Genomic DNA, 16881 nt, shown 5'->3' with positions numbered 1-16881 from the left:
AGATAAGGGTGTTTGTGCTTCCTCTGTGGCACTGAGGATGGGCACAATGAAAACATTTACACTCCAGGGGTGTCAGTTAAATTGTTGATGTAGGAGGCAAAGACAGTAGGTGAGAGCAATTTTCATCCCCTCAACCTACAAATCACAAACTCCAGTTCACACATGAGGTGTGACAATTTTATCATGTGATTAAGTGGAGTTGTGGGAGCCAAAACTCATTGATTTCTTAAAAAAAAACAAAAAAACCCAATAATAATACCATCTCTTCATTGTGTACCATTACTACTTGTTTTTACTTATTCATTGTCAGGCTCGTCTGAATATGTCACAATATGAAACAAATTCAGCAAAGACAGAATGAAATGTGAAAGCATAGTGGCAAAAACTGTTTTGCAATAAATTCAAATGAGTTTATCTGTACTGGTGGAAATGGGTGTGGTCAATATGGATTAGTACATGTTATATCCAAAGAAAAAAAATTGTTTCTGTGCCTCACAATTTAGGATCCAAAGCTCTTAGAGATGGCTACGTGGTGGCAAAGAACTAATCAGTATTTCTTGTTCTCTAACGTCAGTCAAATAGAGTTCTTGTTAAACTTTCCTGCTTCATAAGAGAGACATTACATCCTTGATGGTAATTAGGTAATTAATAACCATGGATCATTGTAAACATTCTGTTAATTATGTAAAGATAATGTAGGGTTTTGTGAAAATATATTCATTTAGTGATAAACAGTTGAAGATTTGTTGTCAACATGGTCGTGTTTTTTCTCTTTCCTGTTCTGTATCCTGTATCTCAGTCCATATCACTGCTACCTGCATGTTTGATAGCAGGAGGGCACTGCTCCAGAATGACATATAGAAACTATTTTCTGATCTGATGCTGCTTTCACCAGGATGACTGCTGTATAAGGATAAAACTATACTCTTACTGTACACCAGTATTGTTAAGGCACAAAAACATCTTGGTTAGTATTAGGTAAAGGTCCTCCTGTGCCCCCCACCACGGCATGACTTTATGTGACTTCATGTGCAGTCTGAGTGTTGCTGAGGGCGGTGTGGCATTGAAATGAGACGACTCGCCTGCAGTGCACATTGCTGAGCGTGCAACCTGCTGATCAGCTGAGGCTGAACTGAGAAGAAAGACCGTATACACCGTATTTTCTTTACACTTTCTAAAACACTTTTTGGTATTCAAGACCAAAATCACCACAGTGTTTGAACTGTTTATTAAACTGCATGGTGAGTAGTGATGCCTCCAGCTGAACACTGACCTGACTGATTCATCCTGATGTGAGTGAGTGAGTGTTTTGCCTTCACTCTGTTCTGCCAGGAGTCTACTCTTGAGATGAACCGTTCTGCTCCCTGTGGACAGGACTCAGCAAACAAACAAGATTTGGAATGGTTTTCAGGGCCTGTAACATCAGCCTTTGCTCGGGGCATGTTGGGTGGTCAGTGCATGTGACCTTCTCATAGCGGGGCTCCCTAACCCCCATCCATCCCGATTAGAGGACACTTATCAGGGACAGCAGCCAGAGTGACACACTCCCAGCTGGGCTTCCCTGGAGAAAATGCTTTTCAGTGCAGGGAATGATCCCCACGGCACACTGAGGTGTGTGTGTGTATGTGTGTGTGTGTATATATCTGTTAGTGCATGTGTGTGTGTGTGTGTGGAGTTGTTCTCTGCAGATAGGACCCTGTGACTCTGAGATATGCACAGGCTCATTAATTAGAGGCTCTCATTATCCCCCCTCAGGCTCCAGACACTTAATCAACACCAAGCTCCAACTAAGACACACACATGCATGTACTTACACACACACACCCTTGTGCACGCCCATCTCACATAGTCCACAGCAGGCTAAATTCTGACACAACATTATCCAAGAATAGAGCACTGTAAAAGAGGTGAATGGATGAATGCTGATGAGGGTTATTTGTTTTCAGTGATGTACGGGACAACAGAGAGGGTGGGTGTCATTGCTGTTGAACACTTTTATTATTATAATGTTGTTAAGCATTTCAGAACAGATTCATCCATCTGCCATGTCTTACTGTGGAAGCAATCTGTCAAACACTGTAAATTATATTCTTATATTATGAATTTACATGCTGGAAATATAACAAATGAGTTTTCGAGCCCCATTCTGTTATGAATCTTGGATTTCTGTGATAGGTTTTTTATAATATCAATGCTTTATTATCTTCCAGAAGCATGTGGAGCTGAGACCTTTAAAAGAGTGGACAGTCTGGTATTCTTAAGGGTTCTTCCATATCAGTGTGTACATACATTTGTGCGTGTGGCATCAGAGCAGATATCTATGTGTGCTTGCTGTGGAATTTATTGCCTTGAAACTCCAGCCCTTGCAATTAAAAGGCCACTGTTTATTCAAACGGGGGACCGATAGCACACAGCGACACTCCAGTGTCGTGACATAAGAGTGAGAGTCTTTGTGAAAATAAATTACCCTCAGACAAGTCAGGAGAGCTTTTGGAGTGTTGCTCCTCTGTGAGGGCTTTTTAAAAACTTTCTCTGACAGTTCTCTTTTTTTTTTTGCCGAGCAGCCTCTGTTACTGTTATGTGGGTGATGCACTTTTTACATCATGTGGACTAATAAACAGGCAAGCGGGGCAGATACACGCAAGCAAATGAGCAGCTGTGCCCGAAACTGATACTAGCCCACATCAGATGGGAGATGGTTTCATGAAGGCAGATTACACAGTTTCCACAAAGCGGCCTAATTCTCGACTACCTGAAGTGGAACTGATTTGCCGTGTGTGGGCAACTTAAGACTCTTTAAAGTGAAAAAGAGCTCCAACTTTGAGCGACTATCCGCTGTTCACTGCAGCAGATAATGTGTGCCTTGTGGAAAAATTTAACAGTTACGAGGACATTCTAGCACAGAAATTCTGTGATTAAGTGAAGCAATGGCAGTAGCATTCCTAAAGCGTTACTGGTACCTCTAAAAACTATTTTTCTCCTCGTTGCCTGGTCCACAGTATTTATAGCAAACCACAAAATAAGCCATGTTTTCCTCTTTTTGTCAGTTGTAAGAAACATTCAGGGACACTGTGACAGTGGAAACACAGCTCTTAGTTCTGTGATACCTTGTAGTAGGGTGATGAACTTTTTTTTGCTTAACATACGTGAGTCTTAACCTACACTACTTTAAAAGCAAAAGGAACTCTATATAGTCCTATGTGACTTATCTTTATGAAACCAGCCCCCCGATCAGAACATACAGTGGAGACATTTTTGAGGGCATGATTGGCAAGAACAAGAAAAGGAAGCACAAACTTTTAAACAGCTCCAAGTCGTGGAAAATGAAAGAGGGGGTTTTTGTTTCCCTCTGAAGGCTGGAGTCCGATTTCCTGTGCGGCTCTGATTGGGAAAGCAGAGGCACGCACAGGGAGCCTGCTTCTGTATGGAGATGCCAGATGACAGGCTTCACTACGAACAGACTGTCGCTGAACAGCACACTGAAGTGGCCTTTGATTGATCATCAAACATGCCTTTCATGAAACGATCTCTTGTGTAAACCTGTTTTTAGATGGTGGGACTAAAGTATCGCGAGTGGGAGCGTGTGCTTGAAAGAGAACATACTACATGTATGTTAGTGGTATCTCGCTGTATGTAGCACAGCGCCAGCAGGGGTCAGCCATAGGAAAAAAAGGTGATGCATTGTTATCTATTATCAAGTGAAACAAACCATAAATGGTGTAACACATAAGCACACAATAGCCCCTTCTTTTACTACAAATGTGTCCTTTGATCGAGTGTCATTCTGCTTGGGTGCCAGCTGTGGCTGTGGAGGTAATGTCAAACATTTTTGTTCATGTTCATCCATGTGGATTACCAAGTGTCTCATGGACTCTCTGTGCACAGCAGGAGTTTGTCCATGAGGCCATATGTCAGCTTGTCCCCCCCCCCCTCCCCTTGTCTTTTGTTATCTGACTGACCCATGGGTGCACTACAGACCCCGCTGACCCCGAAGACGCACCAGCTTATTGACCAACTCACAGCTCCATAGAGTCCATTACCTAAACCAATTTAAATCACGAGCCGATTGTTTTTACCTCACCTCGATATCGACCATTTCTTTAATTCACCTTTCTTTTACTTTGAGCGAATTCCTCATGAATAAATGATCATGTGGTTACTGTAATAATGCTGTCACGTATCCAGTGATGAACACTCTGGTTTTGCGCTGCAGCAACTGGGGTTCAGCCCCAGTAGATCTGTTTTAACTGTTGATAGCTGCTCTGTTTTGAAACTGTTTTCATTCTGTGACTGTGGCAGTGATTGTGGTGAGTGGGTTCTTACCAGAATAACCATGTCCTCTGTTTTGAATTTTATTCAGCCCTCCTCCACAATTAATGATGAAAAGTTAAGTTTTTAAGCCTGGAAAATCCGCAGATATTTTCTCATTCTGGGCCAAATAATGCCAACCAAAAAAAGAAAAACTTTTTTTTGCAGTGTTATGCGTCTGATGGCTGTGTGTGGTAAAATATTGCACTGTATACTATATGTGACAGCTGCTCTCAGCAAGAGGAAAGAGGGGAAGTATACTTAAACAGGGCTCTAGTTATCTCCAGCGTCCAAGGCTCTACATCCTCCGTCTTTTTATGGAAGAATTCAATTTATTATTCCCACAAAAATAATCATGGACAGTAACCTCTATTGAGCAAGTCACTGCAGCAGAGAAGTGTGATTTTATTTGAATCTCCTTAGGTCTTTAACACCAGTTTTAACTGCTTTGAGCTCATTGCATGGTTTATGTAGAGCTGCTGTGCGGATGGACCATGTTACCTTCTTGTCAGACAGGTTTACAGTGTTAAGGAATGTATTGGAGCTCTGTAATGATCCTGTAAGAGCTTTTAGGAGGAAAATGTACAACAATTTTAGTAAAACGTTCTTTCCATGCAGGTATGTCAAGGGTGTTTTGTAATGGTGAGAGTGGTAATAGCCTAAACCAAATAAATATAGGCATTGGGTGTCCTTGAAAAAGGCCTTTGGGTGACTATATTTGATATATAGCAGGTTTATTATAGGTCCCGCTACACCGTATAGTATGGTCATTGAAATGCCATTGAAACTACAGTTATATGTAAAGTATACTAACAACTTTAACCGCAACCAAATCCAGGTCTGACCCAGACGCGAGCTTCCACCCGCAAATCAACAAACCATAGGTCAGTGTCTTACATACACACTGGCACAGCAGGGTGGCACGTGACTAGGGAGATATTTCAGAGGTTTAGTGCCTGGGAAAAGTGTCCTTGAGCAACACGGGAAACCACAGCCCGCCGCCCGTCTGGACGCAAAGCGCACCTTTTGGAAAATCCGTGTGTTCGGCGGCGCTATGACCCTGCTGCCTTCTGCCTGCTCAGCTCCACCAGCTCCAAGTCTGTAAACTGCAAAGCTGGAGGAGCGCAGGGAAGGAAGTCATCAGAGAGCTGTAGTCCAGTTTGTTGCTGTTGCAGGAATCAGGATATCCTTCCAGCTCCTCACAGAAATTCCAGGGATTTTTTTTTTTTGGTGGTTGTACCCCCTCCTCCCACTGAAAGTAATCTCCTTGCTTGTCGCGCTGTCTCCGCCGGGCTCTGTTTGACTGTGTGTGTGTGTGTGTGTTTTTTTCCACGAATACTTACAAAAGTGTTTTTCGGCCGCTGGGGAAGCGGGATTTGACCACTGTGATGAATATTTCTGCATTTTGGCACACATTTCGTCTTCCTATCGTTTCCTCTGGATCGAAGAAAACAGACTGGACATAGTCTCTCCGTACTGCGCTCTACTAATGGTGTAGCCTACTTACAGGGTTTCGGAAAAGTTTAAGAATTAATTTTCCCCAAATCACAGACCGGATTGGCCCTGGAGGCGCCGATCCTGCGTGCCGAGTGAGGAGGGAGTGGGTTCATAACGGACTCATACTTTGGATTTTACGCGCAGGAAACCTTTACCCTAAACACTGTCAGTCGACACCATGTGTCTCTGATTTATTCTCCGAGCTCAACTGTGGATTTAACCGGTGTATGATTTGTGTAGACTGTGCCGTCTCCCCTCCAAAATTGCCGCAAAGCTGAGACTCGCACATCATCATGCATCGCTTCTTGGAGAAAATCTGCTGCAAAAATGAGGGAAGTCGAGAGGCAGCATGACTTGCGCTCTGGATTTCTTTGAATCTACATTCCATTCTCATATAATATCTTAATGCTGTTCAATTTTGGTTTACAAATATGATGAAATGGCAGCCCCGGAAGAAGGTGAGTCTATCTCTGATATTTATATATATATTTCCAATTATGGCGATAAATAACGTTTCTCTGGTAGATCCCAAGTTGGAAAGAGGGGGCTCTGTCACAGACTGCTGCTCTGTCTTATTTGTTTACCACAAATGACAGAACATATAGATTCAGTAGTAATAACCAGTGTGTCTCTGTTCTGTACTATACTGAACTGCAGCCAAGGCAGAGTTTATAACGATAAACAAGTTTCTGTTTCCTTTCCACTTTGATCTTTCTCGCTATTTATGCATTTTCTCTCCCACTCCATCTCAATGATGATGAGAGAGACAGCAATCAGCTGTTAAGCACTGCTCTATGCACACCTATAATATGCTTGCATGTTAATAACACACAACTAAGGTACAGAACATATGTAAGATTTTCATACTCTGACCCGTGTTTTGTGTGTTCTGCACCTCTTTACCACATCAGACAGGCCTACACTCTTAATCTGGACTAATCAAGACATCAGTGATTAATGTGTCCTGCAGTCAGTCTCTGGTGCTGCGGGCATATATAGTGTTGAGTCCTGCATCCAAACAGAAAATACTCTTTTGAGATTGAAATATAGAAAGTGAGGCATTGCACTTTAGCAAGATTTACACCTAAAAGTTTCAGACTGAACAGGCACCCCTCCTTCAATACCTGCATCTTTTAGAGGATATCTCTAAGAAGAGTTAAACATGTGTCTGGGTTTCTTGTTTCCATGTTCAGATGTACCTTTTCTCTTTAAATTGGACTCTTATTGGTTTCTCTTATTGCTCCGTTTTCGTAGCCTTGGAGTCTTACAACATGGAAAATATCTGAAAATCATCTGGGGTCTATAAAAAATTGGTAGCTCTGAAATGCCTATGGTTAGGATTTTTACCAGCAGGGGGCACTTGTCTGACAAGAAGTAGCCATCCTTTGCAGAAGTGGGCTTTACTCTGGCCTGGAGTCAAGGAAAGAAAAATGAAAGGATGTTCAACTCTTTTCTTTCCTCTATCAACTGTTTTGCATCATTTAAATGTTCTTTTTCTCAAAAGGCAGATGTTCAACGGTAGCATAAACACAGGGTTTTTCATCCTGGCCCAGATATTTTTTGCATTGTCAGCTGAGACATGATGATGATATTTTTTCTGTATAACTACCCAGTTTAAAGAGAACAAGTCACCAGTACCAGAGGTGGTGTAGCTGCAACTGCTGGTAGTGACAGTAGTTGAAACCCACTTCTCTGTGCGTAATATTTGTAACCTGTGCCTCTCTTTGCCGGAATTAATTTCCGTACGTTGCTTGTTCCACATCAAGTGTCGTTAATGTGGATAATCTCATCCTGAAAGATGAGATGAAAGTAAATGATCAAAACCAAGCTCCTTAATGTCGCGTTATCAATAGAGAAAATAAAAGCTGTGAGCATGCCCTAATGATTTCTACAGCTGTGCTATGTATCTGCCAGAATCATCCACAAGACCCCCCTTTGAGGTCTAAAAGCCTTTCCTCACTGCAGGAATTGATTCCCAACCACACTGCAGTCATATGTGCTCAACCTGAAAATATCCTAAAAGTAACACTGTCTTTCATATGTAGATTCTCTCTCCATCAGAGAGTTTCCTGAGGTGAGCGCGTCAGATCGCTCGTTTTGGTGGCCCTCATCAAGAAGGCAAATGGCTACTCTTTTCTTTGTGTGATGTTGATTTATTAACCTGTTGGTGGTGTTGGATGCTAGATGCATATGTATGAACACAAGCACTTAGAGCAGAAAACACAGACCCACACAGCAGTGTTCAATATGTTGAATTACTTGCCATCCACGTAGTGTGTGTATGTGTTTTTGTGTGTGTCTGACATTGTCCTTTCACCCTGAACTCTGGTTCACTGCCAAGGATGTTCTCTGACTAAGATATTGCAAATAGCAGGGTGGACAACATTAAGGGGGGTGGGGGGTGTCTCTTCACTCCACTCGTAGCTTGATGGGAATCAATAGAAAGTGTAGGAGCATCACATTGTGTCCAGTCCACTCTTTCATAATGGATTACACTAATGAGTCAAAATTCTAAATCTGTGACAATGAAGAGACAAGAGAGCAATTCCCTTAATTGTTGCTGGCAGATAGCTTATCTGTTCTGGAAACAGAGAAAGAGAGTAAAGTTTTTTTTCCAGGGGATTTGGGTGATTAACTTTCTCTCCCTGCAATTTGGTGGAGATGCTCTGAACACCTGAGCTGATTAGGAAAGAGTGTCTGTTACACAATGTTAAAACGTGGAAGGGGAGGCATATGACTGAAGTCTTCCATAGACCTGGTTTTCTGATAATGGTTAGATAAGGCTGTCAGCCCAATGTTTTATGCACAGACTGCCTTTTGGATGGGGCAACAATGCGCAGTCGGCTCCTTCCCTTTTAAAGTGAAGATACACTTATGTTGTATCTTATGTTGGCTCTTGCTTCGCCTGATGGGGTGGGTGCACAGCAATGGCCTCTGCCGTCCTCTTTGGTCGTGTTGTAGAGGAAGGTAAGCATTAGAAAATATGGACAGCACCTGTCGTAGGATGAAAGCTAGTTCAGTGACTCAGGTAAGAGATGGCGGTATCCTGAAAATGCACTGAAATGAACAAGGTTGAATTCAGGGAATGGGGAACCTGTGGGAGTGTTGGTTTTAAGGCACTAGATAGATGCAACACTGTTTTTTGTATTTCCATATTTTTGTGTATGTGTGCACAAGTGGTTTGGACATGATTCATGGACTCCAGTGGCTTGGCAAGTTTCTGCGTGACTTATACCTGTGTGTGTCAGACACTGAGTTTGACTGTGGTTTTCCTCTGTCCATGAATTTCTTTTGCAACAGCTGAAAAGCATTCCATACTTCTTTTTCGCTGCCAGATGTGTTTTATAGTCATCATCACCCTATGTTATCTTGAGCCGAACTACTCACAGCCTGTTAATATGTTGGGTGGTCTCATGTTACGAATCCGAGCTCTGCGTTTAGAGCTCACATTTTTCCTTGTGGCGGTGTGACCAAGTCAGAAGGAAGCGACTGTTTGTTTTTGCGGTCGTGCCAGATGTCTCTGTGGGTTCCGCACAGTTGACATAAAGCCTTCTCACCTGAGAGGGACAGGATGCCCTGCTCATGTTTCTGTGGCCAGTCTCGCTGGGAGCCCAGACTTTTTGCCATCAGCAGGCGCACTCTTACATCTCTGACCATGTTCATTGGCTTTTCACCTCGGGGAGTTTCTCATGCTGCTTTTCCTCTTTGATTCGGTATTATTTATGAGCTCACCGGTGGGGGTGGGGAGGGCTATCTCTCCCCCCCAGCGCTCCATCAGTCCCTGTGACGTCTCCTGGCTGGCAGCAGCACAGCAGTTTTGGAATACATTTTACAGCGGGGGAAAACCCGTCAGAATGTGAAGAGAAGTGCTGGAAGACTCACATCTGAGGAGAGAAGAAAGCGGGCAAGGCTGTCAGTGGGGGGAAGAAATCACTTGGGAGAAGCTGGAGATTGCTGGACAAAAATTGAGATACATTAAGGGACAAATGAATGTGCGCTAGATTGCAGGATTGTAGGAAGTAAGGCGATAGGTGGGTGGATATTGAGGAGAAGAAATGGAATTACTGTAGAGCTGTATACACTGATAGAATTTGAGATGGTTGGAATTTGAAAGTGAAGGAAAATGGGGAGGGGTTGGAGGCTAGAAAAAAAGATGGTGCAGGAGATAGCTGATTTGGAGTTTAGGAGTGAGAGGCCCTAGAGTGATGCAGCAGGGATAATTAATGATAGGGAGTGATAGCACCTGCTGTTCCTGATGCTGTGCAGTATTTACGGCCCAGCGTGCCGAGTGGAACGGGATGCGGCTGCGTGGCCAGCCCCCTGGCCTATCCTCCTGGGGTGTGAAAAGATAGGGTGGGGGGTGGGGGATTGGGTCAGGTGGGGGGTGTGCGTGGGGAACAGCGACTCAGCAATACAGCTAAAATTTATGTGCTGTACTCGCTCTGTTAATCCCAGTCCACCGCTTCCCGTTGGGAGAGCTGGACAGAGATGGAGGACAGAAAGAAGAAGAGCTTCCTGGAATGCAAGGCCTCCCTTGCTCTTATTGTGATGCAGTGGTCTGCAGTATGCACACTGCAGGCATATGCCTGGTAAGGCTCTCTTGAGACTCTACTGTCAAAATACAACAGGAGAAACAATGGAGACAATGGTGACTGGGCTATCCTGCCCTCATTAATCCTCATTCCTGCGACCTGCACATTCCACTCTAAGTGTGGAGATGGATTTTTGGATAGCAACTGGTAAATGCAAAGATTGATTTATGTGTAGAACAGTCCATTTGTAATGTTTTCCTCCAAGCCACAGAGCACTCATTTCTGATTTGCCACAGCTTTCCTTTACCCCCCAATGCTTCTGTTTGAGCAAATGGAGCTATGTTGGATTTTATTGAGGTCATTGTTCCAGGGGTGTGGTCAGCTGCTCTCTGGGCTCAGGAGGTGCCTGTCTCTGGGTGCCTCCGCAGGGAATAAAGCGGACCTGACTTGATGGACCACATCAATAGGAACACATTTCCTTGTTCTATGAGGTGGAACAGTCCTCTGCAGGACTTAAACTCTATTCTTTTCATTCTTTTCACTGGTTAAGCTTCTGTATTATGTACTCAGTCTTGCATATATTGCAGACAGCCAGCGTTTCAGACATAAGCTGGCTAAAACATATTTTGGATAGGGCTGTCGATGGCACTAGAGACACATCCCTTCAGCATATGGCCTGAAAAACATGCATACTTTTCTCTGTTTCACAACATTTATCAGACTACAGCTGCCAAAACCGCAGTTTCTACATTCCTTTATAACTCTGCGCTGGAATGGTTCCAGTGGGCCGGGCATAGTATCAGCTCTGTCTTCAGGCCCTGCAGCTGTCTCCATCCAAAGCAGTTCTGTATGTTGTGACAGACATTTGCTGCTAGTGTGTTCCAGAGAGGGCCTATGATCCAGCCTGGATGGAGACGTGTGAAGAGCATCACTAATACCACCCTGCCACATACTGATGCCCCTAAATCCCACTAATTCCATCTCTTCTTTTGTCAGAGATGGGATTCATAAGCCCTTCTTTGAAGGCTCAATTTTCCAGGAGTGTGTCCGTGGCTTAGCTGTAGCCTTCATGTAGCCAGGACCAGACATTCCATTCCATAGATTGACGGCCTGGTCTGGCACCTGAGTAGTCAGTATCTTGTTCTCGAGTAGATTATTGATGATTATTGAGTGGGGAAAAAAATGAGTCAATTAACCTTTGAATCTTCATGAGCACTGCCCACTTGGATAAATGGCATATAGTGCAAGAGAGAAACAAACAAGATTAGTCTGAGCCTTTCTCTCACATACAGGTTTTGAAAAGGAATTGGTGCTGTGCAGTGTTTTTGCAGTCAAACAGTGTAGCGGACACACTCACAAAGGGCTCTTCCAGGGGTCACAGAAACAACCAAACCCTGAGCTGATTGTTTTAGTTCCCCTTGCCGTCAGTCTGGCCTATCTGGCCCTGCCTCTCCTCACTTTCCCTGCCATGCTGAATGTGGTCAGAGTAGCTAAGAAAGGTTTTTTTAACTGCTGGCTGTAAAATCCTGCAGGAAGGAAGGAGAAATGGTGCCGAGTGCGACCCACTGAGCCTTTTCCCTCTGTCTCTCAGGGCTGGGTTTAGCTGCTGCTCCCTCTTGTAAGTTTGGATTTATTTATATGAGGCTTATACTGGGATACTTATGTCAGGCATATGTTTATAGTTGCTAAGATATGTGGGCCAGGAGCACTTCCATATCCTCCGTGGGCTTGTCTCCTAAGGGAGATTCATGATTCCAGCTCCCTAACAAGGCAGACAGACAGGTGGTGACTGACAGGCACGCAGAGATAGATTCAGTAATGAGGACCACAGATCAAACCTCTGTGGTCCACCCCCCCGCCATGCTTCACCATCTCAAATGATCTCATGCCTCATGGAGTTTATATATTTAACTAGGGGTTCTGTTGCAGTCTAATTGAGCCATAGCTACTTACAGTATAATGCTGTCTTTGCCTCCTCCCCCTCACTGTGCCTTCTCTCTGGCCCCCCTGTGTGTTCACCCCATCAGTGTTACCTCCTGTTGCAAGCTCCTGTGGTTGTCTGTGACTTAAACCAAAAAATGCTTTGTTTTTTGTCTGTAGCTTACATTTGTGACTTGAACCGTAATGCTGACCCCACCCTCCTGGCTCCAGTAAATTGCATTGCCACTCTCCTTTAAAGGAGCTCTGTAAAAAAACAAAAACAAACCAAAAAAAATATGTGACGTATGTGTGTCCATGAATATATGTGTCAACTTGTTTGCCTCACATACTGTGTGTATTTGTGCATTTTAAAAATACATTAAAAAATTTTATCTTGATGTCTCTTGGAAAACGATTGTCTTGACAGGTGAGCGATATCCTCGTGTCAGATAGGACATGATTGATGGAAACTGTGAAATATGATCATCCATCAGAGATACTGAAATACTGTACCCTCTCCTCCCCTCCTCTAGCCTGTTGTTCCCCTCCTCCAGTCCTCTCTCTTGATCTATATTCCTGCGATGGGGGTCAGGGGCCACATTAGAACACGTATTGTTCAGCAGTCTGGAGAGTGCTCCAGTTACCGCTGTGAAATCTCAAGCATCAGCGGCTTCTTAGCTGTTTAAATATCCCATATGAGGCTGAACACTGCTACAGGGGCCGGCCAGACGCTACACAATGTCTATGGTGTGACGTTCCATTATTTTAAGTAATGCCTGCCTTTATAGCCATGTAAAATGTGTGTGCTGCCTTTGCCACCTGTCTGGGTGTTCTGCATGGTGAAATCATGCTGAACAGAACATGTTTAGTGCTATGAATGCTACTCTGTCTTCTGCAATAAAAAACTAGTGTATGCACTCGTTCCAGCTGCTCCAATGAGGTCTATTAAAAAAAAAAAAAAAAGATACATAATCGCTCATTGGAACAAAAGACCGCAACTTGGCACACAACAGTTGGTGTAACGCTTCAGGTGTGAAATTACCCTCACAATTTACATTTGGGAGTATGTATTAGCTCCCTCCTCTTCATCTTACTATGAACAGTGTTTTTCCAGTAGCAGAGAAGGCTGCAACTGCTGTACTCGTATTTTCCAGGCACAACACTGCAATAGTATTTTTGACAGAATAGTATAGTTCAGCTATCCCATTAGGCCTGGATGAAGCTAAGGTACAGCTCCAGTACTGAGGTGCTGACTCAAACTGCTAAGACTTGTGGCATAATGAATGGATATCTTATACATTACAGACACTGAATGCTCCTCGTTTGTTGCTTCTGGGCAGTGCACAGTTTTACAACAGTGCCCTTAGGGCATTATTGTAAGATAGCCGTGCTGGCTGGTATTTGGACATGTGAAATTATCCATGCCTGAGTCTGTCAGTGAACACGACTGCATGTGTCCATCAGGCTCTGACCAGCAACAGCAGCAGCAGCCCTCAAACAGGCTAAACTGCCTGCTTGTAGCAGGGCCATGTAAGGATGCACAGCTGAACTTGCACACAAACTTCTCACCTGGAAGCCTCTGGTTTTATTTTCCTCCAGACAACTGGGACCTTATATTATTTATAGCATTGTGGTGCATGGGAGCTCAGCAGCTATCAGCTTGAAACTCATATGAATTCATATTAGGTCCTCAGATGCACTATAGTTGGTTTGAGCTAAGCTGTTGACATTTACGCCAACATATCTATTTCCCCCAGCTTTCTATCACTCCATCCCCTCATTCCTCCATCTCTGCATTGTGCTGCTGCTCCCAGCTAGCAGAGTACAGGGCCTCGGGCAGAGCAGGTGCAGGCTGCTGTGATGGTGGCTCTTCTGATGCACACACACACACATGCATGGGTACACTCAGGGGAGATGGGTTGGCTGTGGTGCCACACTCAGTGAAATGGCAGACCAGGATTGTTTGTTGGAGAGCAGAAAACACTACATGCTGGTTCTATTTTGCGGTCTGTGTAGAGAGTGAGCAGGTGTTTAGAAATTTAAGCAGTCTTCCATGTGCCAACGTGCTCTTGGTCCCAAAGGAACAATTTTGATCTGGTAAAATCCTGTTCACTGCAAATCTGTTGACAATGCGGGGTGTTTTCTCTGCCAATTGGTGTTTTGACGTGTGTCGTTTTGGCACTGTATTAAAAATCTAATCTAGTAAGTTGGTTTGTTCCTGTTGCTGCATTTGATAAATTACGTGGTTCACTGCCTTAATCAATAGAAATTGACCAAATCTCTTGGCATTGATGCGTTAATTTGGGTAAGATATACAATAACTTTGTTCATTAAGAATGCATATTGTCAAAAACTGTACAAACATATTGGAAGAAGCCCTGTTATCCATACAGATTAATAGTTGTTTCATGAGGATGTAGTGGATATCTTAATGTCTAAGTAACAGTGTGGAGAAACAGTTTGACATCTAATCTCTTGCTCTTCTTGTTTTGGTGGCATCTGTCCTCTCTTTTTTTATGTTCCTGCTGTGCTTTGCTCTGAAAAATAAAAATTGACTTGACATTTGAAATGGATTTCTAATCAAAGTGAGAGACAAATGTAATGGCTGCGTGATTGAGCTGTCAGCCTGATGACAGTCAGTGAGACGGCTTTGATAAAATACTTTGGAATTCTTTATTTCTAATAAATAAATTAGAAACTGATGAAAAATGTTGAACAATAGCAAAATTGCAGATCAGTGCGCCGCACTTATGGCGCCACGCTTCCTCATTGCATGGTGCATGTGACACATGTTTCCTTTGTAAATGGAGTTTGTCAGCCTTCTGAGCACTGTGTGGCAAACAGACAGATGGACTGGCAGGTTGACAGATAATGGCGATGCGCATGTGGCGGGCGACACTCCTTCTGAGACACCTCTTTGACTGCTATCACAGCCACTTGTCCCCATTCCTATAAAGAGCGTCTCATTTAATTCCCTGTCCTCGTTTTTGTGCGATGAGGGAAACTGTCGCCATGGCACAGGAATCTGCTCATCTCAGGAAACATACACAAAACAACGCAAGGCAGAAAGATGTTTTTCCAGCTTTCATTCAGTACGCATTCTGTGACTTCCGTTTTTTTTTTTTTTTTTTTTTCTTTTCCCATTAGGTATTGATGCACGTGCTCAGTTGTCTCAATCAGAGCGTGTCTTTAAGTGCCTTCCTGTTTGGGAAATTAGCGTCAAATGATCTTGTTTGAGTGCCCGTCTCTTCTTGGCTTGTGTGATGGTGAGTCTCGGGGGATTTGTGAGAGAGGATTCAGGGGTTGTCGAGAGGAGGGGGAGTTATGAAACCTGATTAGAATATGGTTAGAGTTAATTAACTAAGAATTTTTTTCTCATTCCATCTATCTATGTGTAATCTAGTTACAGATGGTGGTTTTCCAGTTCCTATCAAATGAAAATGTAACTGGTCCCATGGGGGGGGAAGGGGGGGTGTTTTGGAGTGGGTGGGTGGGCGGGGGTTGAGGCGAGAAATGATACTCCTCCCAGCTGCCCACCCACCTCCTCCTCCACCTCCTGGTCTTGTCCTCCCCAAAGCGGTGCTGAGGAGTTAACAGATGTGATGTCAGGGCAATCAGAAGCTTTGTCTCTGTCATTCTGCAGTCCTTATTTTATACCACCAAATGCCATGAAACTGCCACTGCGTCTGTCAAAGACTCTGTAGGTGTCTCACCAATTAGTGAATTTAGAATGAAGATGCAGTAATGAAAGAAAGAATGACCTGGTTTCCAAATGTGTCCTCAGATTGCTAACACCTCCATCCAACTCATCACACACACGACTACTTGAACATAAATTGAATTGAATTGTGATTAGATATTGCAACATCGCTATGGCACTACCCTAGGAAAGGGTGAGTTCTAGAGTATTTCAGCTGCAGTATGGACTCCAGACATAATTGCGAACAGATGGCGGAGGACCTTTCATATGTCGTCCGTCCACCGCTTTTGTTCTGCCTGCTTCTTTCCAACTTCTTTCCATCTTCCTTTCAAACTTCTCAGAGTGCAGCGAACTTCTTCATGCTGACATCCTCTTTTGTTTCTGCTTGTTGAATATCTGAGCAGCTCTTGTCATGGAAGCTGATTGGAAAGATCAAGAGCTGCACTTCAACTGCAGTCTCTTTGTATGAGAGAAGTTAAAGGCCAAAAATGCAATTCAAGCACTTCTGTCTACCCTCAGAGATGACACTCATATTAGTGCCAACGTCTAGCTTTCCTGTCTCACATCTTTTTCCTCCTTTTTTCTCTCTGTCTAAATTCAAACCCTTCATTTCTTCCCATCTACCTCTGCATATCCTCTGTACTCCGTCTTTATGTCGGTGTCTCTTAGGAAGAAACAGCCCATAGCTGTAAATTGGCCCATTTCTCACATTTCATTTCCAAAAGTTGAGGCAGGTAGAGATGAGTGGGGACGGAATTCATTAGTCTCCCTGGGTCCTTGAAACAAGAGAATGAAGGTTTTTCTCAAATCAGCCAGAAATTTGCTTTCTTTCTGTGTTGCGTTTCACTGTAGACTCAGCAGCGTATGTACGCAAGCATCTTATATACTGGACATGAAATGAAACAGAAGCAGACAGTTAGCACA

General features: G+C 43.6%; 1 protein-coding gene across 3 annotated transcripts in view; it reads left to right on the top strand.

The window, feature by feature from the left end:
• Nucleotides 1–16881, top strand: part of LOC108878425 (tetratricopeptide repeat protein 28) — a 157368-nt gene that overhangs the window by 43343 nt on the left and 97144 nt on the right. The window contains exon 1 of one of the 3 annotated variants that reach the window (XM_018669107.2): nucleotides 5428–6263. The exons of the other annotated variants lie outside the window; for them this stretch is intronic. Within the exon in view, the coding sequence (XP_018524623.1) occupies nucleotides 6237–6263 (27 nt within the window). The 5' untranslated portion in view covers nucleotides 5428–6236. Of the gene's footprint in view, nucleotides 1–5427; nucleotides 6264–16881 lie in introns of those variants that run through there. 3 annotated transcript variants of the gene reach the window in all.

The sequence above is a fragment of the Lates calcarifer genome, linkage group LG13 (assembly GCF_001640805.2).
Source record: "Lates calcarifer isolate ASB-BC8 linkage group LG13, TLL_Latcal_v3, whole genome shotgun sequence".
In the NCBI taxonomy this organism is placed as follows: domain Eukaryota; kingdom Metazoa; phylum Chordata; class Actinopteri; family Centropomidae; genus Lates; species Lates calcarifer.
This window is presented reverse-complemented; position numbering and strand designations above follow the sequence as displayed.